Genomic DNA, 25324 nt, shown 5'->3' with positions numbered 1-25324 from the left:
CACCAACCCCACCTATGTCAGCCTGATCGTGTAGGTCACAGAGATCAAAGTGGGGCAAAATCCCCTCGTCATCCAAAAATATGGGGCAACCTTACCCCCACCTTCCCTCGAATATATATATATATATCGCATTCATACATCCTCCTCGTCCATATTCAGTATACTGATCATTTCCCATTTAATATTGCCTTGCACTGTAAGACAAAGAGCCCTCTGATATGGACTTTCACAATACTATAAGCCTGGTATTGGCTTAACGGTTAAGATGGCTGACTTTGGAGATGTTAGAGGCCTGAGTTCAAGCGCCTGCCATGCCGTTGAATTAACAACCAGATGGGTTGGCTCGGCCAGTCATCATTCCGAGGTCGGCAAAATGAGTGCCAGTGGACTGGTAATTCAGGGCACCACATCAGCGGTACAGCCGCACCCCCAGAAAATGATGCAACCAGCAGCCACAGTCTGCACACGAACCACCTTTCACAATACCGAATAAAGTTTTATCATCTTGGGGCATCTTTATCGACAGCAACATCTTGCTCTACCTCCCTCAGCAATCACAACCCTCCCCCTCCCCATTCACAAACAATTTTATCATACTAAAATACACAATTTAGTGTCTGTCTGTCTGACCACGATACATTTAGTCGTTATTTATCCAATCTCAACCAAACTTGACAGGAGGAATAAGGGGCAGACGATGGAGGTTGCAGCAACTTCATTTGTCCCCATCCACAAAGGGGTTTTCCGCTTTAGCCGAACCCTTTGTTAAGGTGTATATCTGTGTTAAGAAGCTAATCATGGCATTTTTCCAAGGCTGCTTGTAATAACAAAAGTAATAACAACTCTTATGATAAATCGCATTATATTGATGGTATTACGAAACAATATTAATACAAATATTATCCCCTCACCCCAAGGAGTTTTTCCTCTTTGTAAAAACGCCGTGTTAATGTGTATAAATAGCTTATCTTGGCATTTCTGGGGGGGGGGGGAGGGAGGAGGGGGCACCCCTACAGGAAGTAATAAAATATATATTAATATAAATCACAAACACATATGATTACCTTTGAAAACAGTCGCAACTGCTGTTTAACTCTGAACTGAAAGGGAGGAAAGCCGACGTTCTTGAGACATTATATGATTTATTATTAAATTTGCATTTCCTTTTCTCCTTTTCTATCACTTTCTTCCAAACTCTTCTCGGCTCTCCTTCAGTTCCTTTTCTAAGATGCATTTTTCTTAATTCATCACCCTCAGCCACTTTTTCCTGTGTAAATTATACGTAGATGGCCTCTTATTACATTGTAGAACCATTAGGCTAACTGCACAATTTCATAAAATCGACAAAGGAGCTTCTTAACACAATAAAATTCATTACGTTTGTCCAACTCTACCAATATTGGTTTCCGAGGCAAACAGAGCCTCCAGGTGAATATCGAAATATATATATGATAATAAGTATCGTTGTGCAGAGAAAGGAGTGTAAATGTGAAAATGAAATGTGTCAGTACCTGTACATAAGCGTATCATCTGCAGAGCTGTTGTACTGTAGTTGGTACATTTTCACGTCCCATAGAGTCTTTCCCACTGACCATTTGATCACAGCCGAGCTTGATGTCACACCAGTGGCCAGGACTCGTCGGTTCAGGAAAGCCTTGGTGTCCGAAGTATTGGCAGCGGCTGCGGAAGAGGCGTGTACAGAATTGGCCGAGCCTGTAATGTCAGAAAGACCCGGATCTGGTTCCTGGGCTCGATGCATGCTGTTGTTGACGTGTGGCAGGTGAATTATGCTCAGCCTGATAGATGCCGTCGCTTCACCTGCAGGATTGGAAGCAATACACGTGAACTTGCCATCATCCCGAGTAGTCGTCACTTGGATGTCGAGCGTTCCGTTGTCAAAGATAAGCAAGCGGGTCGAGTTGGAGAGCACACGCTCATCGGGGGCGGCCCAATGCACCAGTGGCTCGGGGTCACCGATGGCTCGGCAGCGAAGGGTCGCACGTTGCCCCTCGAGGATATTCAGGTGAGCCGTGTGGTGAGTGATTAGCGGTTTGTCACAGACAAAGTCATGTTCGGGGATAGACCAGAAGTACCGGGCAACAAGGTGTGGTGGTGAGGCGCACGTTTCCAAGTTGCTTTCGTGAGTCAAGCGCCGAAGCCAAAGCAACTCGCAGTTGCAATGCAGGGGGTTGCCACCAAACCTCAGGACGAGTGGCTGGTCGGCATTCATCGAGGGGCTTGTCAAACGCTGAAGACGAGAGAAAAGTGGATCTGGTGGCAATTTTTGCAGTTTGTTGGACGTCATGTCAAGGCGAGCAAGCTTGTGCAGGTGCGTGAAGGTGCCCGCCGTGATATGGTCAATCATGTTGTGGTCCAGGCTGAGCGTGTGCAAGGCCGACATTTTGGCAATGGCCTCCCAAGGCACGTACACTAGGTTATTGTAAGCCAGATCTAGATCCTCGAGGGTCGTCAGGAAGTAATCGAAGGCACCCTCAGAAACTTTATTCAGCTGGTTGTTGCTTATGATGAGGTGTCGAAGGCTCGAAAGACCATGGAACATATCATCGGCAATATTTGTCAAGCGGTTGTAGTCGAGGTGCATGAACGTGAGGCTGGTGAGGTCAGCGAAGGCGGTCGGTGTCACGTGGCTTATAGTATTCCGTGAGAGGGTCAGGTCGGCCAAGAGGCTCATATTAGCGAAGTCCTGCTTGCGTACCGTCGTAATGAAGTTGTCGCCCAGACGTAGTTCCACAGTCTGCCGGTGGATGTTTGTGGGAACAAAAAGCAGCCCGATCTTTGCACACACTGTACTGAGTGAGGGAGAAAGATTTTGGCAAATACAGTGTGTTGGGCATTCCTGGGACTTCACCGCGAAACCAGCCAACAGGATTGACAAAAACACGACTTCCATTGTACATCAGCTGAACGACTCTGCAAAACACAAGACAAGCACAGATATGAGACTATTTGATGGTTACATAGTACAACAACAAACAACATGCATTTTAAGGCCATTTTCCTTGCTAGAGCGGGGATTAGCCTTGCGGTCCCCATGACGATCTTCTCCATTTTGCCCTATTGTCTGCATCTCCCCTTGTTAACCCCCTTGCCCGCATTTCTTCTTCCACCATCTTTAGCCAAGTCTTCCTCGGTCTTCCCCGTCCTCTACTTCCTTCTACATTCATTTCCATCACTCTTCTCAAACAGTCACTTTCATCCTTCCTCAACACATGACCAAACCATCTCAACCTGTTCCTCTTCACGGCATCAATCACAGGCTCTATTCCCATCATCTTTCGCAATTCATCATTTGTCTTCCTCTCTCTCAACGATACTCCGCACATCCACCGAACCATTCGCATTTCCACCCTTTCCAGCCTTCGTTGCTGCTCTACGTTCATTACCCATGTCTCGCTCCCATAAATCATAACACTTCTCACACATGCAGCATACACCTTTCCCTTCAGCTTCAACGACACTCCCCTCCTCATGACCACGCCACTCAGTTCCCGAAACCTCTTCCATGCACATCACACTCTAACAACCGTTGCTGAGTCTGATCCACCTTCTCCATTCAACATGTCTCCTTGGTAGCAAAATGTTTTCACATTGATGGTTACATAGTAACTTATCAAAAAGAAAGTAGGCTTATGGGCCTATCGTCCAATCCAACATCCATTACTCTTTCCAGGGCATTGCTGCTGTACAAAGGAATCCACTGGGTTGTTCGCCATTGCCTTTCACGTCAGTAGTTGGGGCAGGAATTTAGTCAAGGTGCCAGTGCACAACGGTCAACACTTCCAAAATGACACCAAGACATCATTAAAGTCATTCGATCTTTAGGAAAAGAAAACCTAACGCTTAATGTCTTGGCCACAATCATGGAAGAAACACCCTGCATGCAAAGCACCGGGATGACAATTTAGAGTCAGGTCGGGAATCAAACCGAACCACGACATACCTTGGTGGTGGGTAGGCCTACACCACCTCGGGGTTCCCATTTCAGCCCTTTTCAGCATGGCATGCTGGCATTTACACAATTCTTACCAAATTTGCTATACCGCATACAACAAATGAATACTATGTACGCTGCTGTTGGCTTAGCGGTTAGGGTGCCAGCTTGGGATCCTAGGATCCTGGGTTCACATCCCGGTCAATCGCTGAATTAACAACCAAGGGGGGTTAACTCAGCCTGTCATCCTTCAGAGATCGGCAAATTGAGTTCCAGTTCACTGGTAATTCCCTGTGTGTCGCAAGGGGTGACTAACAGGGTTGGCGTCAGGAAGGGCATCCGGCCATAAAACATTGCTTCAAAAAAGAGGACCACGATGCCCGAAAAAGGCCAACCCCTGCTCTGCGGGGAAAAATGGCCTCCAAAGGTGGTTCTTCCTTTCTTCTTTGTACCCTGAAGGGGACGTACCCTAAAGTGGGTGTACCCTAAACAAACGTCTTTTGTGAAGAGTCGACGAGTTATCGACGGCATCCCAAACAAATTGCAAATTTCTGCCCAAACTCTCTTGCCAACACATACTTGGCAAGTATGGCAACACCCCAACTTCAGTTGAGGGAGGCCTTTGGCATGCAGTGGTGACAATGATAATGTGATAACATTTGAAGAATACCAAGTTCCAGAATAAGTTTGTGGGATTTCAGAAAAAACAATATGCAAATGAACATATGTCACCCACAGGGTGAACCGTATCTTGCCAAAATGTGAACATGAGTGACTTGCTTCAGGTCACACTGAGGTGAACAGAACTGCTATCCACTAGAAGCGACTCTTTGAGGAATGTCTGCCCACGAGATATTCCGATGATAATCGTTCTAGAGAGTGACCTTGAAAAATACGTGTTTACCTTATAACGTCACCAAATGACGTCATTTATATAATGTCTAAAGCTTGACCTTGACCTATAAATGTCTAAAGCTTCACTTCGCAAAGTGACCTTGACCTTTGACCTTGACCTTAATAATTTCGTATGGTGAATAGTATGTCTTCATGACCAACGCACATGAAATATTGAAAGATTTTGATGAGAACTGAGGAAATAATTTTTTCATGAAAATTCCGTTTTTTCGTCATGACGTCATCAAATGACGTCATAGCGTCAAACTGTTTACAGATCTGGGAAGCACTCATCAAGGGCATTCATATGAGGTATTACTCGATATGGTACCTACGATTTCAAAATTTGACCTTGGGGTCAATAATTTTCGACCTCCAGCGCTAACCATGAAGGTCAAGGCCGATCGCCACCAAAAACTAATCAGCTGAGCGCCGGACCATATACTAGATTCCCATGAAGTTTGGAGACGATCCGATCAAAGTTACTCAAAAAATTAGTGTTTCGTCGACCTCCATGATTGACCACAAAGTGACCTTGACCTTTGACCTTGACCTTCAAAATTTTGTGTGCTGAAGGGTATCTCTATAGGACTCTGATATGCGAAGTTACAGGAGTTTCCAATAATAACTGTGGTCTACAGAGTGATCTAAACGTGAAAAAAAATGATTAACCACAAACAAACAAAAAAAAATTTTTCGATATATTTTCGACCTCAGCGCTAACCATGAACGTCAAGGCCGTTCGCCACCAAAAACTGATCAGCTGTGCACTAGACCATATACTACAATATTGTAAAGTTTCGAGCTGATTCGACTAACAATACTCAAAAAATAAGGGTTTCGTTGACCTCCATGATTGACCGCAAAGTGACCTTGACCTTTGACCTTGACCTTCATAATTTTGTGTGCTAAAGGGTATCTCTAAAAGACTCTGATATGCGAACTTACAAGAGTTTCCAAAGGGAACTGTGCTCTACAGAGTGACCTAAACAATGCGAACTAAAGCAATACAATATACATGAAAAGTGCAGTTTTTTCGTCATAACGCCGTCAAATGACGTCACATTGTCAAACTAGTTATATGTTTGGAAAGCACTCAACAAGGGCTTCAATTTGAGGTACTACTCGATATGGTAACTGAAACTTGAAAATTTTACCTTTTGGTCAAAATTGAATGACCTTCAAAATGACCTTGAAGGTCAAGGCCGATCGACACCAAAAACTAATCAACTGAGCGCCATACCACACCCTATATACCCACCAAGTTTGGAGATCATAAGATCAAAGTTACTCAAAAAATAAGGGTTTCGTAATTTGACCTTGGGGTCAATAATTTTCGACCTCCAGCGCTAACCATGAAGGTCAAGGCCGATCGCCACCAAAAACTAATCAGCTGAGCGCCGGACCATATACTAGATTCCCATGAAGTTTGGAGACGATCCGATCAAAGTTACTCAAAAAATAAGGGTTTCGTTGACCTCCATGATTGACCGCAAAGTGACCTTGACCTTTGACCTTGACCTTCAAAATTTTGTGTGCTGAAGGGTATCTCTATAGGACTCTGATATGCGAAGTTACAGGAGTTTCCAATAATAACTGTGGTCTACAGAGTGATCTAAACGTGAAAAAAAAATGATTAACCACAAACAAAAAAACAAAAAAACAAAAAAACAAACAAACAAACATACAAGCTGACTGATACATCTTGCAAAAACTTCGTTTTGGCAAGATAATAAGCCTTTAGCAATTTTAAAGAGCTTATGAGAAAGAGGCCTGACAAACAGCTGAATGAGCGATCGGTGAAATCCTTGATATGGAGTGGGTGTTGTATGGGTCTGAAACATGGATCTTGAGACAGGAAGACATAAATAGACTGAAAGCTGTTTTTACCTGCGACAGTGTGGCTGTTGTTGTTGTTGTTGTTGTTGCTGTTGTGGTTTTGTTCTGGGTCGATTTTTGAAATGTGCACTAATTGGTCGGACACCACCCACATTTTGGCACCTAGATGAAACAATATAGCTGCCATCTTGGTATTTTGGTGGGCCTAAGACATCAGGCCTGCAGGCCTCTGCTGATTATATACTCTCCGGGTTTGTTGAGTCAGATTTCCATTGGCCTTGTATGGGTCCGAGTGTTACTCACGATGAGGTACCCTGAACAAATCTAAAAAAATGGCGAATAAAAATTATTAGTAAGGTTTAATCAAGCCTCTCAGCACACACAGTACGCGGCTCCATAAAATAGCGTTAAGTAATTTTTGAACGGACCCATATTGGGGTCAACCAATCACTGACCGTGTGATGAATCAGCTCGTTCTGATATAACCGCGGAGGAGGGCGACATGGATAAGAGGTGTCGAGTTAATCTTTTAAGAGTGCTTTTAATGCACATTTCCCAATCGCCCGTTACCAAATTCTGTCACAGTTTGTGACCACAGTGCGGTCTTTGTTGTTAACACACGCACATTAAGTGAAAAGCGCGGTTAATAAATTGCTTCACTTCTGTCTGACTGTCTGGTCTTCTGCATACAAATGTTAGTTTACGATCGAGGAACACCTTAATTTCAATTGACAATATTTCATTTCAACATTTACTTTAGCAGTACTTTAACTGAATTCGTCCTGATCGCGCATGCGCAAAGGAGAGATAACTTCTTCTTTTTTTTTTTTACCCTTTCTGTCTGCCTGGTAGTGAAACAAAATTGAAGATCATTCCAAACAGGAAAGTTACTGTTTTTAAGAATGGCATAAAGGACACAAACAACAGGCACGAATAACTAATGCATGCAACGTGCTAAATATTGTGGTGTAGTCGATGCTGCGTCAACGGCGGTAACTTCCAATTTTTTTATACAACCTTTAAAATCTTTATTTTATTACTTCGAACACCGAAGGTGGGTGGAGGTTGTGTTTTCACCTCTTTCTGTTTGTCTGTCTGTCTGTCTGTCTGTCTGTCTGTCTGTGAACAGGATATCTCCAAAGGTTGTGGAGGGATTTGGATGAAATTTGGTGGAGAGATTGGGTAGGCCGATGTGACAAGTACAAAATGATAAGATTTTAGGTTAAGATCTGGATACGGATCTGGATCTGAGAATTTTTTTTAATGTGATTCTTCACCATTGAGACATAGGTCAAAAAACGATGTACATATATCACAATATCTCAAAAAGTTGTGGACTGATTCGGACGAAACTTGGTGGACAGGTTAGGTGTTTGACAATAAAGATTTGATTTGATTTTGGTGAAGATTTGAATGCGGATCTGGATCAAATATCTTTTATAATCTCTTAAGTGATTCTTCATCATTGAGAGGTGGGGCCAAAAACGAGTTGCAGCATGATAATTCAAAAGGTTGTGGCCCGATCATGACGAAACTTGGGGGATGAGTTGGTTAGATGACAAGAACAAGACGATTCGATTTTGGTTCAGGTCTTGATCCAGATCTGACCAATCAGTGGGATACAAAACATAAACTGTTCAGCCTGGTGGAAGTTTGCGCCCTACCGAGTGCCGTTCTTGTTTCAATCGATTTATGTCCTTGAACACTGGAGAACACAAATCGTGTTTTTGGCCCTTTCAAAACCCTTCCGTTTAGCAATACTGGGACAAAATATTACAGCATTTTACACCATGACGAACAATCAAATTTGCCAATCGTAGACACCGCCCATGCCCTTGTTTCTTACGACAGTGTGGGGTAAGGTGTTCTATGAACTCTGCAGTTAACAATTTTTCCTTCCTACTTGTCCCATTCTCTTCTTCTCTGTCCTCTCTCCCTCTCTTTCTCTGTCCTCTCTCCCTCTCTTTCTCTGTCCTCCCCTCCTCTCTTTCTCTGTCCTCCCCTCCTTCTCTCTTTCTCTGTCCTCCCCTCCTTCTCTCTTTCTCTGTCCTCCCCTCCTTCTCTCTTTCTCTGTCCTCCCCTCCGTCTCTCTTTCTCTGTCCTCCCCTCCTTCTCTTTTTCTCTGTCCTCCCCTCCTTCTCTCTTTCTCTGTCCTCCCCTCCTTCTCTCTTTCTCTGTCCTCCCCTCCTTCTCTCTTTCTCTGTCCTCCCCTCCTTCTCTCTTTCTCTGTCCTCCCCTCCTTCTCTCTTTCTCTGTCCTCCACTCCTCTCTTTCTCTGTCCTCCACTCCTCTCTTTCTCTGTCCTCCACTCCTTCTCTCTTTCTCTGTCCTCCCCTCCTCTCTTCTGATAAATACAGTTCTTTGATAGCTTAATGCCATTAAGGGGGTTTGCCCCACCACCCACCCCAATTCCTACTCGAAAAGAGAATATGCCCAAGTTACTCTCCCACCTAAGACCTTTCCGATGAGCTATACATCATTAATATTCAAATGAGCAATTATTGGTGATTGACTTACAGACAGACAGTGGTTTAGGCTTAACCTACATAGAAAATATTATCTCTTTTTCTTTAAAGGCTGCAATTATTCCCACCTAGTTGTGGGGTAGACCTCGGCTAGGGAACGTTTTCGGCCCAAGTCTTTCACGAATCGGCTGGGCATGCCTGACGTTCAACTGTGGTTTGCTCAATAATTTGTACTTTTGGAGTCGTGACACATTACTTTTATGGTCCAGGATGCCGGCGATAACTCGCCTCTTCTTCGTTAAATACACCGTGGGATATTTTACGTCAATCAGCGACCAGAGCTGGCAAATGGCTATTCAGACTTCACATCCCTTTGATGGATAGTGGAAAACATTGGTGCCTCGCCCTGCATGTGAAACACCAGGATGGCAGTTTATAGCTGGGCTTAGATTTGAACCCAGGCCAGACAGCTCAGAGGCGAGTGTGCATACTTGTAAACTAACCTGTCATTTCACAAAGAGGGGTGCTCGTAAATAGATAAAATTACATTTATATATTTTCTTACTAATCATACTAACTTATCTATCTATAATTCCAGTAATCTCTGTGTGTATGTTTGTTTGTTTGTTTGTATGTCTGTGACCGCTGTTTCTCGACAACTACCGGTCCGATATACTTGAAACTTGCCAGGTATATTGCTGGGGACCCGAGGATGTGCCTTTTCAAGGTTTCATATTAATCGGACAAGTACTTACCGAGCTATGTCCAAAAAACGATTCAACCAATCAGAGAGCAGCGAGCTATCGCGTGTGCCGAACGTGGCGAACACACTCTGCCTCGGACGGCACATTTGAGAGCGTATTCATTTATTTCACGTTGGCAAACTATGTTGCCGCTATGTTGGCGTTAAACGATGTTTTAAAACTAATTAAAACTACTTTGCGATTCATCGTAACTGCGATTCGTAACTGCCGTTCGCTTTGGCTTTGCGAATGGACCAAACCATTTCATGTAAATAGAGGGGGGGGGATTGTCACCGTACTCGCAAGCCGTTCGCTTTGGACCAAACCATTTCATGTAAATAGAGGGGGGGGATATAATTTTAGATATAGATATAGTACGGGCATGCCCTAGTATATAGAAATAGCTTAAGTATCCGACATTGCCCGGGGAAATTCAATGCAATATGTATTTAAATATTTTCTACATGACAAAATGGGGAATGTTGGCTTTACAGTTTCATATGAGTCTTCACAAAACATATTACTTGATCGCTCCCCAGAAAGTCCCAGGCAGTGTATAAGCAACATACTCACTTGAGGCCTGAACACGGAGGTGTTATAATAAATCTGAAAGCAATATTTTTTAATGACGGGCATACGTATAAACACCATAATAATTAAATTAGTGTTCTTGACAACAAATCAGCATTTGTTGACATCTCACAAATCACTACAACCTCAACATACAATCTTCACAATACGTATTACTTGATCACTCCCAGGAAAATTTAAATTTACAACCCAGATCCACTTTTTTGAAATATCGACTTCTTTCCTTGGAGTCGTAGCAGTGTCCATGTGTTTTATACCTCTCCCACCCCCCACCCCTCCCTTCCCATGCCTCCTACCCCCCAAGCCCTCTTCCTCCCACAGATCTCCCGATGTCCCTGTTCTCTACTGTTGTACTTGTGTGCCTCCCTCTCTCCCCAACTTGTCTCCCGCTCCCTTGATCATATGATTTTTGTGTCAGTTTGTTTTTATGTGATTAATGTTAGCTCTTACACTAGCCTCAATCTTGTACCCAAAAAAAAACAAATAATAAAATAAAATAAATGCAGGCAGTGTATAAGCACAAGACCTGATCAAGGCCTCAAGGGCCAATTATCTGGTTTTATCTGGGATCAAATGTTTTTATCCAAACTTATCTCTCGACCTTCCTCTGGATGAAAGAGGAGGCCATGCAATGTTAAGAAAATGTTGGCCTTTGTGGTGCTATGTTGTGTAATTCGTTACCATACATAACTTTTTGAATATGCAACGCAAATATAGATTTTTTTTTCATTTTGCCTGAAATAAAATAACAATCGTTATATACAAAGCTATGTGAATAAATATGATGAATGTTCTCTCCAATGTGGCCACCAGTTTGTCATATGGATCAGCTTCGCCTCTGTTGTTAATATCGCAGATTCCATCAATTGAAGATTTTGAGGTCTCTCGGCTGCAATTTCCTAAATCACAGAATAAAACGTCGTTTTTCTCGCACATAGTTGGGAGTGATACCACATGACTTTTATGGTATTACTCTTGTAATACTTCTTGACAATGGTTTCAAACTGTATTCTCTTCCAGCTATGACGACCTTCATCTCACAAGGAGTCCTCGTGCATTTTGGGATCCAGTAAATGAAGGGTACTTTCAGGGTGTTTATCCGGAAGTACATTTTCTTGTTTTCCAATGATTAATATGACGTAGTATTGTATGAAGTTAATTTTATAATCATTACTTCCCTGTTAGATGTTGTTAGTTCTTCCCACTTTTTTGGTATACAAGGTCATGGCTCATGAAAAAGTGAGAACACTGAACATACGGAGCATGCCGCAACAGAACAAAGGACGGAATAGAGGGAAACTTGGACTTACAATGGGTGCGGGGAGGAATGAGTGATGGGGAGGACTCTTTGGGTGGACAAGATGGGTACCTAAGCAAACCCTCAAAAAGGAAAAACTGTAAATCTGGAAGTTGCTGGGATTGGTGTCGAAGGGGTGGGAGTGGGAAGTTAACGAGGACAGAAAAGATCATGAGTTTGGATGGGGGATCTGTGATGTGATGTGATCTGTGATGGTGTTGAACAGCTGTCTTGAAGACCTGGAGGAAAGAATGAGATTGAAGAGGATGTGGAAGTTGGTTCCACGGGCAGGAAAAAAGAGGAACGAATGACTGGAGGTGAGTAGTGATCCTGGATTTGGGAGTTTCACCAAAATGGGGTTGATGGTAGATCTTGTGTCCTGTATAAATGTGGGGGAGACAAAGCACAGAAAGAGCAGAGGGCGCAAGACCAGAAATGCGGCGGTGGAAGGCAGGAGACCGCCAACATGTCTGCGATGTGAAAGCGACAGGCCCATAGACTCCAGCTTCATCACGGGACATTCAAATAATCCTAAAGGACTTGGTTTCCATGGCATCAAGCTGGGGAAGGTGTGAGGCAGGAGTACCAGTCCAGATGGGACGGAGGCCGCCAGCCCTCTTGTCCTCATTCTTCACCACATCCATTTTTTGTCCAAGTGTCCCTCTATTTTGTCCCTTAAACCTTCAGTTGGTGTGTTCCATCCTCTCTGTGTACCATTCCATTCATTCTGTTGTGTGCTAATCCATTGTGTGTTCCAGCCCTTCCGCGAACCTTGATGTTGTATAAGAAACAGTAAAATAACTTGCATGGCAACAACAAGCATTGTGGGTAATATGATGAACTGAACTGCTTTTCTTAGAGAGTTATGAAGATGGATGACGAAAAGACAAATAGTAATCACTTGCAGCTCCAGCTCAAGTCTCCAGCCAAACATGGCGCCATGTGAATAATGCACTGGAGACAGAAAAGTCATTTTTGAACTGTTTGCATTTCTTTAACAAACATAAATATTTAACAATGACGACTGGTAGATATGACGAGGCTCCTTTTGGGACAACTCCATTACATCTCTCACAACCGCTTTGACTTTGGAATGTCACCGCATCGAGATATTCCAATGAAGATCGATCACTCAGCGCAGGAGCTGGGGGCGTATACGCAGTCATGCCAAGTGAGCCCACAGCACAATAGGCCGGAGCAAAATGATGCCAACTTGAGCTGTGCATGATTAATGGAATGCTATGATCCAAAGATAAATGAATACATGGCTTGAATTAAATATTGAGGAGCAGGATATTTAGAATAAAAAGGAATGCAATGGCATGCAAGTATCATCAGCAAGTAAAGGGTATGCTGAGCCCTGCAAAATGTTGCGGAAAGATATTTCAGCAAGTTGGGAAAGGATAGACTTTTTTCTTTTTTTTTGGATACAAGATCGAGGCTCGTGAAAGAGCTAACATTAATTACACAAAAGGTCAAACCGACACATAAAAGACAAAATAAGGGGAGCGGTAGACAAGATGGGGAGACAGGGGGAAGGACAAAAACACAACATTTGAGAGCAGGGACATCGGGAGAAATGTGGGAGGGGGAGGGCTTGGGGGGAGGTGGGAGAGGTATAAATCATATGGACACTGCAAGGACTTCCAGGAAAGAAGTTGGAATTTCAAAAAAGTGTATCCGGTGAATTAGCGGGGGTAGAAAAGATCAAGGTTTTGGATGGGGGAAGATAAGAGATGGTAGTGAACAGCTGTTTTAAAGACCTGGAGGAAGGAGTGGGATTGAAGGGAGTGGGGGAGTTTGTTCCAGAGGCGGGAGAAAAGGGGAATGAAGGAGTGAAGGTGAGCAGAGAGCCTAGATTTTGGCAGTTTAACCATAAGAGGGTTGCTGGCAGATCTTGTGCGACCTGTAGGAATATTTGGGGGACAGAGCACAGAGAGAGCTGGGGGAGCAAGGCCGGAGAGGAGTCGGTAGAAGACAGAAAGACCACCAACCTGCCTGCGGTGAGTGAGTGAAAGGCCCTCGGAGTTAGCTTCATCGCGGGAGATTCCAATGATTCTGAAAGCTTTGGTTTCAACAGCGTGAAGCCGAGCCAGGTGTGAGGCAGGAGCACCGGCCCAGAGAGGGGAACAGTATTCCATTGAGCTGCGAATGAAAGCCTTGTATGTGGTGAGGAGCTCAGGTGTGCCTTGGTCATTTTGAATTTACAAGAGACGTTTTGGTGAATTACAATTGCGTATGAAAAGTAGTTCAGGATGTGTGCCAACACCAAGTGCCATTAGAAGTGTTCACTCAGGGTTGATAAAAGCCATTGCCATTAAAATATAATGGTGTCAAAAGAAATGTCGAAACACATTTTGTCGAATACGGTTGAAAAACGAAAAAAAAGATTTCGTTGCTTCAAAAACTATTTACAAAAAATGTTTGTGACGTCAACAAGATAATTAAGGAAGCTATTAGTAAAGCCTTATATTTCACCCTGTTATATACTTTTATAAAATATGTGGCTAGTAGGAAAGCATAAAAGCGAAACAAAGAATCATTATCACTAAATGGGGGAGTGATATACAACATGGGGGGGGGGGGGGTGATCTACAACATGGGGGGTGATCTACAACATGGGGGGGTGATCTACAACATGGGGGGGGGGGTGATCTACAACATGGGGGGTGATCTACAACATGGGGGAGTGATATACAACATGGGGGGGGGGGTGATCTACAACATGGGGGGTGATCTACAACATGGGGGAGTGATATACAACATGGGGGGGGGGGGGGGGTGATCTACAACATGGGGGGTGATCTACAACATGGGGGAGTGATATACAACATGGGGGGTGATCTACAACATGGGGGGTGCTCTACAACATGGGGGATGATCTACAACATGGGGAGTGATCTACAACATGGGGGATGATCTACAACATGGGGGATGATCTACAACATGGGGAGTGACCTACAACATGGGGGAGTGATCTACAGCATATGGGTGTGATCTACAACATGGGGGAGTGATCTACAACATGGGGTGGGAGTGATCTACAACATGGGGGAGTGATCTACAACATGGGGGGGTAATCTACAACATCGGAGCAGTTCTACAGCAGGGGGAGCAATTTACAGTATGGGGAGTCATCTACAGAATGAAGAGCAATTTACAGCAAGGGGGAGTGATTTCCAGAATTGGGAGCAATTTACAAAAATGGGAAGTGATCTACAACATGGGGGGTGAACTACAACATCGGGGCAGTGATCTACAGCAGCGGGAGAAATTTACAGTATGGGGAGTGATCTACAGAATTGGGAGTAATTTACAGCAAGGGGGAGTGATCTCCAGAATGGGGAGTAATTTATAGCAAGGGGGAGTGATCTCCAGAATGGGGAGTAATTTACAGCAAGGGGGAGTGATCTGCATTATTGGTGTAGGAGGAGTGATCTAATGCTGGTTTTCTTCATTATTGAGAGAATGGTTGTGTAACTAACGCAGCATTGCATGTAGCTTTGCACAATTCATTTTTTATGCCTCCGTCCCCGAAGGTGGCCAGAGGCATTATGTTTTTGGGTTGTCCGGCGTTGTCTGTCCGTCCGTCCGTCCGTGCTAAACCTCGTTTTTCTCAGCAACCATATGTCCGATTGAGATGAAACTTTCAGGGTAGGAGTGACGCCCATGCACAATGTTTTTATGATAATTGTGATGTCATCGGTCACCTGGTATGGCAGCCATCTTGGATTAAACGCAAATATTTAAAAAATATTTCTCGGAAACCGCTGAATGGAAAAATTTTAAACTTGGCACATTGTCAAGTACTCCCAATGGGGAACAAAAGCATGATAATGATGATGACATTGATGTGAAACTATGGATAATATCTCCGTGCAGTGCTGCTCCTCCCGTGCTGCGGTTAGGGATGCAGTTCGTTCTTCATCTGCTCGCAGCTTATAAAAGCACCGGTTGAAGGGAGAAGGGTTTTACACTGCAATTGTCTTGGCTTCAAGTTGGTAAGAATGACTGATAGTATGCCTTATACCTGATACTGCCTTAAAGTGGTTGTGAATGCTTGCTTATTAATGTATTGTTCTTTTAATAGATGTTGTTGAATTCGAGTGGATTAAAGCTCATTATCTGAGTTTTGGTGTGGACTTCAGTTGATTTTCACTACATTTTAATCCACTTGAATCCAACGCCTGGAGCGATGGACAAGCTGCTTCGACTCGAGACCTTCTGTGGGGATCCTCAGGTGACGAACGCCGCCGGCCAATGGGGCCATTGGTAGAGCTCCCCCCAGAACTACATCGCTGTGGTACCTGACCTCACTGCGCTGCAAAAGCTCTCAGTATTGACCTGCCACGTGAGCGACATCGTTTATGACTACATCTCTCATTGTGAAACGTATGAAACGGCCTGGGAGACCTTGAGGGACATCTTCGTCAAACCAAGAAGTGCCCGGTACGGCCGCCATATGCTTGCTAGTCGACACCAGGATCCATCGGAGAGTCTAGAACATTACATGCAGGAGTTGAGGCGACTCGGAAAAGATTGTCTGGTGGAACCGGGTATGGTCACTGAGTCGACCGATGATCTAATGTGAGATGTCTTCGTGGCAGGGATTGCCTTGCCTGCTATCAGATTAAGGTTGCTCGAGCAGACTACTCTGACTCTTCAACAAGTGTTCAAACAGGCTCGCGTATTGCAACTGGCACAAACTCGGGCGGAGGCATACGGCAGTCCCTACCTAACTGCGGGGGCTGTGGCCGAGATTCGCGCGGAGCCGATGGCCCTGGCCGCTGCTTCGAAATCTGCCTCCGCGCAGCCCGCTGGGGATGAGGAAAGCTTGAACGCCGCGGCCGCCACTTCTTCTTCTTCAGAGAATGCCAAATGTTACTTCTGCGGCAATAAGTGACACCCTCGGGCGTCCTGTGTCATGTGTCATAATTATGCCGTGTGTCATAATTGCGGAAGAAAAGACCACTTCGCGAAGGTATGTCATGCGACCAAGACACGGCGCTCGACTCTCACTGGAACAAACACCTCATGCTTGACGCGCTCCGGTGACCCGTGAATATCGCGCAGTTTGCAAAGCGCCGTGCTGCCGGTGCTCATGGAGGGGATTCCGGCCGAGACTTTGGTGGAAACTGGAAGTAGTTCGAGCTTCATCAGTCAAGCGTTGGTGCTATGCTACAGATGGCCCATGGGACAAGTTACACGTCACATCTACCTGGCTTCTTCGGGGCTGTGGGTCCGCACCAAGGGCTTGTGTACACTTAACCTGGTAGTGAATGATGTCGTATTCCAACGTCAAACTTGCGATCATGGCTGATTTATGTGCGGACGTGCTTCTTGGACACGATTTCCTGCACCGACATGGGCGTTTAGAAATGCATTTTGGTCAAGGTGAAATACACTTTCGGTGTGCGGCCTAGCCGAAATGGCCATCGAACCGCCTGCTCTTTTCCCTAGCCTGACGGCGGATTGCAAACCCCAAACTGTGAAGTCCCGACGGTATACCCGTGCCGACACTCAGTACATTGCGGATGAGACCAAGCGCTTGCTACAGGAGGGTATCATAGAGCCTAGTAGATCTCCGTGGAAAGCTCAGTTGCTCATCGTGCACACGGATAACCGCCGGAAACACTTGCTCATCGATTACAGTCAGACGATAAACCAATTCACGCAATTAGACGCGTATCCCCTACCAAAGATGGACAATTTAGTAAGGGCGGTGTCTAAGTACCGCATCTTCAGTACTCTGGACCTAAAATCCACGTATCATCAAATACCTATAAGGGAGTCAGACAGGCCATATACGGGATTTCAGTCCGGACAACGATTATATCAGTTTCGTCCTATACCATTTGGGGTAACGAATGGAGTGGCATGCTCTCAACGCGCGATCGATAACATTTTGGCTAAGGAGCAATTACAAGACATCTTTGTGTATGTGGATAACGTGATGATTTTCGGACATACCCTGGAGGGACACGATGCTAACTTGAAACGATTCCTGCACGTGGCGCGACGGTACAATGTGACCTTCAATGAGCATAAGTGTCACTATGCTACCAAAACAATAGACCTCCTGGGGTACACGGTGTCCAGGGGCAAGATAAAGCCTGACGCCGAGCGCCTCCGGCCCTTGCTCGAGATGGCGGCTCCATGTGATCAGGCATCCCTGAGGTGTGTCTTAGGGCTTTCCGCACATTAAAGCCGGTGGGGCCAAGGTTACTCGGAGAAGATAAGGCCTTTGGTGGATTGCAAAGCCTTTCCTCTGATGCAAGCTGCCAAGGATGCCTTTCAACATCTGAAGGAAAATAGCGCAGGCGCCTGCGTGACTTCCATCGATGACACAATACCATTCCTCGTCAAGACAGACTCCTCCGACTGCACAATCACAGCCACTCTCATGCAGGGGGGCAGGCCAGTCGCTTTTTTTTCACGCACACCTGACCTCGAGTGAACGCAGGCACTCTGCGATCAAGAAAGAGGCGTACGCGGTTGTCAATTCTGTCAGACGGTGGTGCCATTTGCTTCTGGGCAGGAAATTTGATCTCATGACTGATCAGCAGTCGGTCGCTTTCATGTATGGCCATCGGCACCCTAAGCGCATAAACAATGAGAAAATTTCATGATGGAGGGTGGAGCTGGCTGACTATTGCTATGACATAGTCTATTGGCCTGGATGTGAAAATGTAGCCGCTGATGCCTTATCCAGACTGGTTTGTGCAGGCATGACCTCTGAGGACCTGAAGGTCATCCATGAATCGTTGTCATCCAGGGGTGACACGGCTTGTTCATTTTGTGAGCTGCCGTAATTTGCCCTTCTCGGTTGATGACGTCAGACGGCTATGTCGGACATGTCCTGTGTGTCCGGAGCTTAAGCAAAGGTTCTACAAGCAGAGGTTCTCATCGGGCTCACTACGCTGTATGTTGACGGTCATAGATGAATACTCTCGCTTTCCCTTTGCGTTTCCGTGTTCGGACATGTCCTCTGCCACGGTAATTCGGTGCCTTCATCAGCTGTTTATCCTGTTTGGGTATCTGGCTTTCGTCCACTCGGATCAAGGTACAGATTTTATGTTTCAGGAGGTAAAAACCTTCCTTGTGGAGCGAGGGATTGCAGCCAGTCGGACGACTCCCTATAATCCACAGGGTAACGGTCAGGTGGAGACATTTGATGGAGTGGTCTGGAAGGCCGTGGAGATGAGATTGCGTATGCGGTCATTGGGACTGCACCAATGGCCTCAGGTTTTGCCCGAAGCTTTGCATGCGATCCGTACTTTACTATTCACGGCCACAAATCAGACGCCACACGAACGCATGTTTTGCTTCCAGCATCGCAGCGCAAGTGGTCGATCTCTACCAGGGTGGTTGGCTCAGCCGGGACCAGCGTTTTTAAAGCATTCGGTTCGTCAAAGCAAGTACGAGCCAGCCGTCGATCTCGTTCAAGTATTGGAGGCGAACCCCGAGTACGCGACCGTACGGATGCCTGACGGACGTTTAGTGACCGTGTCAATCCGCCATTTAGCTCAGTGTGGAGAGAGCTCGGAGGATGAAGTGCCGCGTAATGATGTGGGCATCGCGGGCCCGACTACCGAAAGCGGGGGCCCGTCCGAGCCGCATGTATCTCCAGCGCCGGCACGTTCGACTCCGGTCACGGACCGGGCCGCCATGGGTCCGGCGCTACCTGATGGAGACGCGACTCTCGGGCCGTTGGGGGACTCTGATGAGGGGGTTTCGGATTCGCCTCGCTCGACTGCCTCAGAGTGCAGACCTGTTAGCTACCGGACTCGTGCCGGGCGAGAGTGTCGCAAACCGCAGCACTTGGGGTTGTAAGGGATTCCCTGGGATGTTAAACTAGAAGCTTTATGGATGTTTTATATATTTCATACCTTTATATCTCTAGACAAGTATGCTAGCTGAAACTTAACTGGTGGGTAAATGATGTGAAAATATGGTTAATATCTCCGTGCAGTGCCTCTCCTCCCGTGCTGCGGTTAAGGATGCATTTCGTTCTTCATCCGCTCGCAGCTTATAAAAGCACCGGTTGAAGGGGGAAGGGTTTTACACTGCAAATGTCTTGGCTTCAAGTTGGTAAGAATGACTGATCGTATGCCTTATACCTGATGCTGCCTTAAAGTGGTTGTGAATGCTTGCTTTTTAGGGTATTGTTCTGTTAATAGATGTTGCTGAATTCAAGTGGATTAAAGCTCATTATCTGAGTTTTGGTGTGGAGTTCAGTTGATTTTCACAACAGACATCATAGGTGAATTATACCAACCAAAAATGTTTTAATCGAATTCCTTATCCTAAAATCTGAAATTGCATGCACATGATCTATGACCCATTTGTATTGAAATATTAAATTTATGACATCATAGGTCACATGGTTTGGTAGCCATATTGGATTTAACCTAAAAACTTAAAAAAACATCTTCTCCCAAACCACCAAATTGATTGACTCAAAACTTTACGTGTGTCATTGACTAGGCATGGCAATTAAAAGATTATCACGAAAATATAATTTGTCACATGGTGTGGCAGCCATATTGGATTGAAGGAAAATATTAAATAATTATATCTCTTACACTGCTTACCCTATCGATGCTAAATTTTACAAATATAATCTAACACCATTTTTGTATATAGTTTGAAAATGATGATGTCATAGGTCACGTGGTTTGGCACCACTCTTGGATAGAAAAACTAACCTTAGCCGATAAACACTAAATGTCACAAACGTGATCCCCTATGCATTCATATGCAGAGTGTACATTTTTAAAGGTCATATATCATGTGGTAGGGCAGCCATATTAGCTTGAAAGCCGATATTTAAAAAAATCCCTTCTCTGAAATTGCTTCACCGATCGATGTGAAACCTGTCATGGCTGGTGAAAATGTGATACTTGAAAACAGCTGAAGGGATTTAAATCAAACATGTTTATTTTTTAGGACAGTGAACGAGGGCATCTACCCGTTGTGGGACTATGCGGAGGCATACTGGCGACACAGTCGCATTGTTCTAGTTAGGTCATGGACTTGGTTATAACTGGCATTATCTTCCTACTTGTAATATTATATTTGCAGGTGTAGGTAGTTGAGTAGGTGATTTAGCTCTTCGAGTAAATAAGGTTGCTTCCTTTGATGAAAAACAAGAAGAAATGAGTCCCCACCATAGTTTTAATAATTAAGGTTCACAAGGTGGTTTCCACAATGGATCTAAGGAAGGCCTTTTCCCTTGCTCTTTTCCATGCCTTCACAGGATATGACACATTCTCTGCCTTTGCTGGATGAGGGAAGAAGACTGCTTGGGAAACCTGGCAATCTATGCCTGAGATCACCGGTGCATATGAAGAACTCGTACTCCAGCCGGCAGGTATAAGTGAGCAGTCTATGGCACTAATAAAGCGCGATGTGATCCTCATGTACGACTGAACAAGTGACGCGTCTGAAGTCAATGATGCAAGGAAGCAACTCCTCGCACACAAATCCAGAACCCTGGAGAACATACCTCCAACACAGGCAGCACTCAAGCAACATGTGAAACGAGCCTGCTAGCTGGCCCACAGCTGGAACTAGGCTTTGGGCCTGATCCCCAAGCTGCAAGATCCATCTGAGTGGGCCTGGAGAAAAGAAGTAACAGAGTGGCAGCCACTATGGACCACTCTCCCAGAAGCCTCAAAGGCATGTTATGAGCTCTGTGGCTGCAAGAATGGGTCCACTGGTCGCTGCAAGTGTACTAAGGTAGCACTTAAGTGCACTGCACTGTGCTTCAGTTCAGGAGACTGTCAGAACTATTTAGAGTGAAGTATTTCTTTCTATGCAATATAGGCATTTATAAGGTGGCTGCATTTGTGAAATTCAAAGAAAATTGGCTCCAATAACTGGAATAATGTTGTCCATTTCAGACTTGTGGATAAACATCTTCTGATGTTACTGAACCCGTATAATTGTCTGTGTTACCAATATATTGTCCAACCTAACCTCTGGAGAGCCTCTGAGGGGTTATGATCCGGAAAGGATTGTGTGTTGCAGTGTAATTACCACTAAGTGATATAAAAATCATGAAAAACTTGTCTTGAGTTAATTGACCTGTCACTGCCCCTAGTGATGAGACCTGAAGTGCCTCCACATCTCAAAAACGTCACCACGACCAATCAAATTTGCCGCTCACAGTCTCCACCCATGTTCTTGTTTCTCAAGACTGTGCGGGCTAAGGTGTTCCATGAACTCTCAAGTTACAGAGGTGTGGCTGTGTCGCTGATGTGATGCCCCTGCACATCAAGACAGGATTTTTATATTTGGTCAGGATTCCTTGATAAATCTCCAAGTCTTTGTGACCGACATCATTGCACATTCGGCTATCACCAGCAGATGGGCCTACAGCTTAATGTCCATCTGCCGGATGTTTAACACCCTGCCTGCAAACTATCAGTCTGGAAGTTCATCGTCGGGTAGGAAATCTTACTCAGACTCGACCGTTCAAAGCCGCGTGCACTACATCTGTGCTATCCAATCAGGCTTTGACAGAGGTGAGATGTACCTTGGGAGAGTCAAAACCCGATTCCATCCAAAAGTTAACTCAAAAGTTTATCCCTTATTACTATGTAGTGTCCAACAAATGTCAGACATTTTTTTTACCAGCTGTTCGGTGTCACACATACCTTTGGAACAGAAGATATTTTTTTGCCATATAAAGTATTTTCAGGTGAAAAAAATAGGTAAGTTGCATTTAATTTAGAGCTAACAAAGTATTTGAATTATAGAAAGAAACACAGATCCAACTAGAATGGCACTCGGTAGAGCGCATACCTCCGCCAGGTTGAACAGTTTATGTTTTTTATACCACTGATGGGCCAGATCTGGATCAGGACCCAAACCAAAATCGAATCAGCTTGTTCTTGTCACATAACCACTCATCCACCTAGTTTTGTCATAATCCGTCCAAAACTTTTTGAAATAACATGCTGTATCTCGTTTTTGGCCATATCGCTCAATGGTGAAGAAGCATTTTAAAAATTAAATAATTCTTGGATCCAGATAAGGATCTGGATCTTCACCAAAATCTAATCATTTCATCCTTGTCACATATCCAAAGTCTCCACCAAATTTCGTTCAAATCCGTCCACAGCTTTTTGAGATATCCTGTTCACAAACAGACAGACAGGGGTTAAAACATAACCTCTGTCCACCTTTGGTGACGATGGTAACCAATAAGTAGCATCTCAAGAAATCAATGCAGAAATTATACATCTGACTTGTGATTCAATTATGAATTTGATCTCCAGGTTTCATTATCAATCAGTATGCAGTGTTCCCATAGTTTTTTTTTCTTTTTCTTTATACTTGGGCTAAGGCTCGTAAAAGAGCTGACACACACACACACACACACACACACACACACACACACACACACACACACACACACACACACACACACACACACACACACACACACACACACACACACTTGATTAACACAGCCACTGAGCTTGGGGGAAGTGCCGTCAGTCACTACCGTCACTTCCCAGGATACTCTGGGTACCAGTGATGTCATACAATGGCGCTGCTTTTCTCACTGGACTGAGCGGGGCATTTCCTCGAGGATTTTCCTCCTCCCGGTGGATGCCAACCGAAAGGGATTGTCAGTGCTCTATCCTTTTCAAGCAAGGAAGCAGCACGTACTATTTTAAAGTCGTTGGTAAGATTTAAACCGGATGGGTGTTTTTTAGGAGACACCATCTCCTTACTGGATGACCGTTGGCTCGCTTTGGGAGCTCATCCGCCCTTTGACAGGTGTTGTTTTTGGTACTGGCAGGGTGTCACATTCACTCTCCCCACTAGCAAAGCCTGCGAGAGGTGTCGGTTTAGTCGCAGACAACTCGACCATGTGGCAGGTAGCACTCGGTAACATGTTGCCAGTGGCAGTCCCAAAAGACTCACAACCAGGAAATAGGACATAAATATAGAATATAGTTACATGTAAACACTGATCAACCTTTTTTTTAAAGCTCACTACCCTGGAAGATTCACTATCCTAAATCCCCTTATGAACTAATGTGTTCCACAAGTGACTTGCATGTGATAGCATTGTCATTTGACACGATCCCTTATTCATTCCACACCGGTACTAAACTAATCCTCACAAGCTTTCGATGGTAAAACAGTGTTGTTGAAACATGACAGCTTGAAAATGGCATGCTCTCCCAGGAGTGTCAACCATCTCAACTGTGGTGATGTCAACCTTTAAAAAGTCCTACTTTGTGGCAAGTAAACACAGCCGATTGCTTATCCACACTTATCTCAACCCCCCAGCGTTGTCCTGTAAATAGCAGACAATTCTGAATCCCCGAAGATGGCACAGAAAGACTGCACGTGTTTACCCTAACACGCAAAAGGAAAAATCGAGAAAACCCCAAAATTGTGGATTCAAAGAGTCACCTGGGCTTATACAGTCCTCAATCAAGAAATTGCCAAATGCACGATCCGTGGATGAGCTCAGGCATTGAAGAGATTGCATTGGAATGGCGGAAAGCCAAATCATCAGAGGATACCTCGCTCGAGCACTGGCGAGCCGATGAGGTTTGAGAGTATGTTTTTTGACGTCAGGCTTTATAGTATACTTGTATTCTTTATATAAGAATGATATCATTCTTATATTGTTGAATAAGGTAATACATGCAGTATTTGTTATTTTACTCTGTTAAGGTAACAATGCATCAGTGCACGGGTCCAAAAATTATGCTCTGCTGCTTTTCCACATTCTCTCTCTGCTCTGTTCACCTTGTCATTTGCTCTATCTAAGTCATATTCAACTTGCTTGGAGGTCAGCCAACATGTCTGCATTACAAAAACATAGAGAAAGAGTGATCCCCTTAACTAAAGACCAATCAACTTACTTCAAATCTTCAGCAAGTTAATGGAATCCATCATCACATTTGATATGAAATCCTTTCTTTTTCTCTAATAACCTCATCTCAGATCATAAGTGCATATTCAGACCAGGTCACTCTGCTTCGGATACGCTGCTTCTACTGTCTCAACAATGGATGGAGGCCCTCGATATTAGACATGAGATCAGGGTCACGAGACCTTTCGATACAGTCTGGTATCCCACCTTGCTGTCCAAACTGTCTGCCTATGGAATACAAGGCCAACTCCACTCTTGGATGACTGTCTTCCTCTCATCTAGCCAATGTGTGTCTCTCACCGGAATCCTTTCATCTCCTCTCCCTGTCAAGGCTGAAGTACCTCACAGCAGTGTTCTGGGCCAGGTCCTGTTCCTCATCTTCAGAAATGATCCCTCTGGGTCTCTCGAAAATTTCCTTTATCTGTTTGTTGATGACTCCACCCTCTGCTGTGACATTCCTCATCCTTCAGATAGGCCAGCTTCTTCCCTCTCCTTAGACCTTGATAAAATCACAAGATGGTCAAACTCTTGGAATATGTCTTTCAATCCCAACCAATATCACACTCTCATTCTGTCTCTCCAAAAATATCTCAGGTGATCCCTCCCATCTACTTCCGTAACAATCCTATTGAAAAC

General features: G+C 44.7%; 1 protein-coding gene across 1 annotated transcript in view; it reads right to left on the bottom strand.

Moving 5' to 3' along the window:
• The window catches only part of LOC137435477 (leucine-rich repeat and fibronectin type III domain-containing protein 1-like), a 266235-nt gene that overhangs the window by 183821 nt on the left and 57090 nt on the right, over window positions 1-25324 (bottom strand). The window contains exon 2 of the mRNA XM_068129288.2: window positions 1512-2931. Coding sequence (XP_067985389.1) covers window positions 1512-2911 — 1400 coding nt within the window. The 5' untranslated portion in view covers window positions 2912-2931. The remainder of the gene's footprint in view (window positions 1-1511; window positions 2932-25324) is intronic.

This window comes from Myxine glutinosa, chromosome 9 (assembly GCF_964187855.1).
Source record: "Myxine glutinosa chromosome 9, kmMyxGlut1.1, whole genome shotgun sequence".
NCBI lineage: Eukaryota > Metazoa > Chordata > Myxini > Myxiniformes > Myxinidae > Myxine > Myxine glutinosa.
This window is presented reverse-complemented; position numbering and strand designations above follow the sequence as displayed.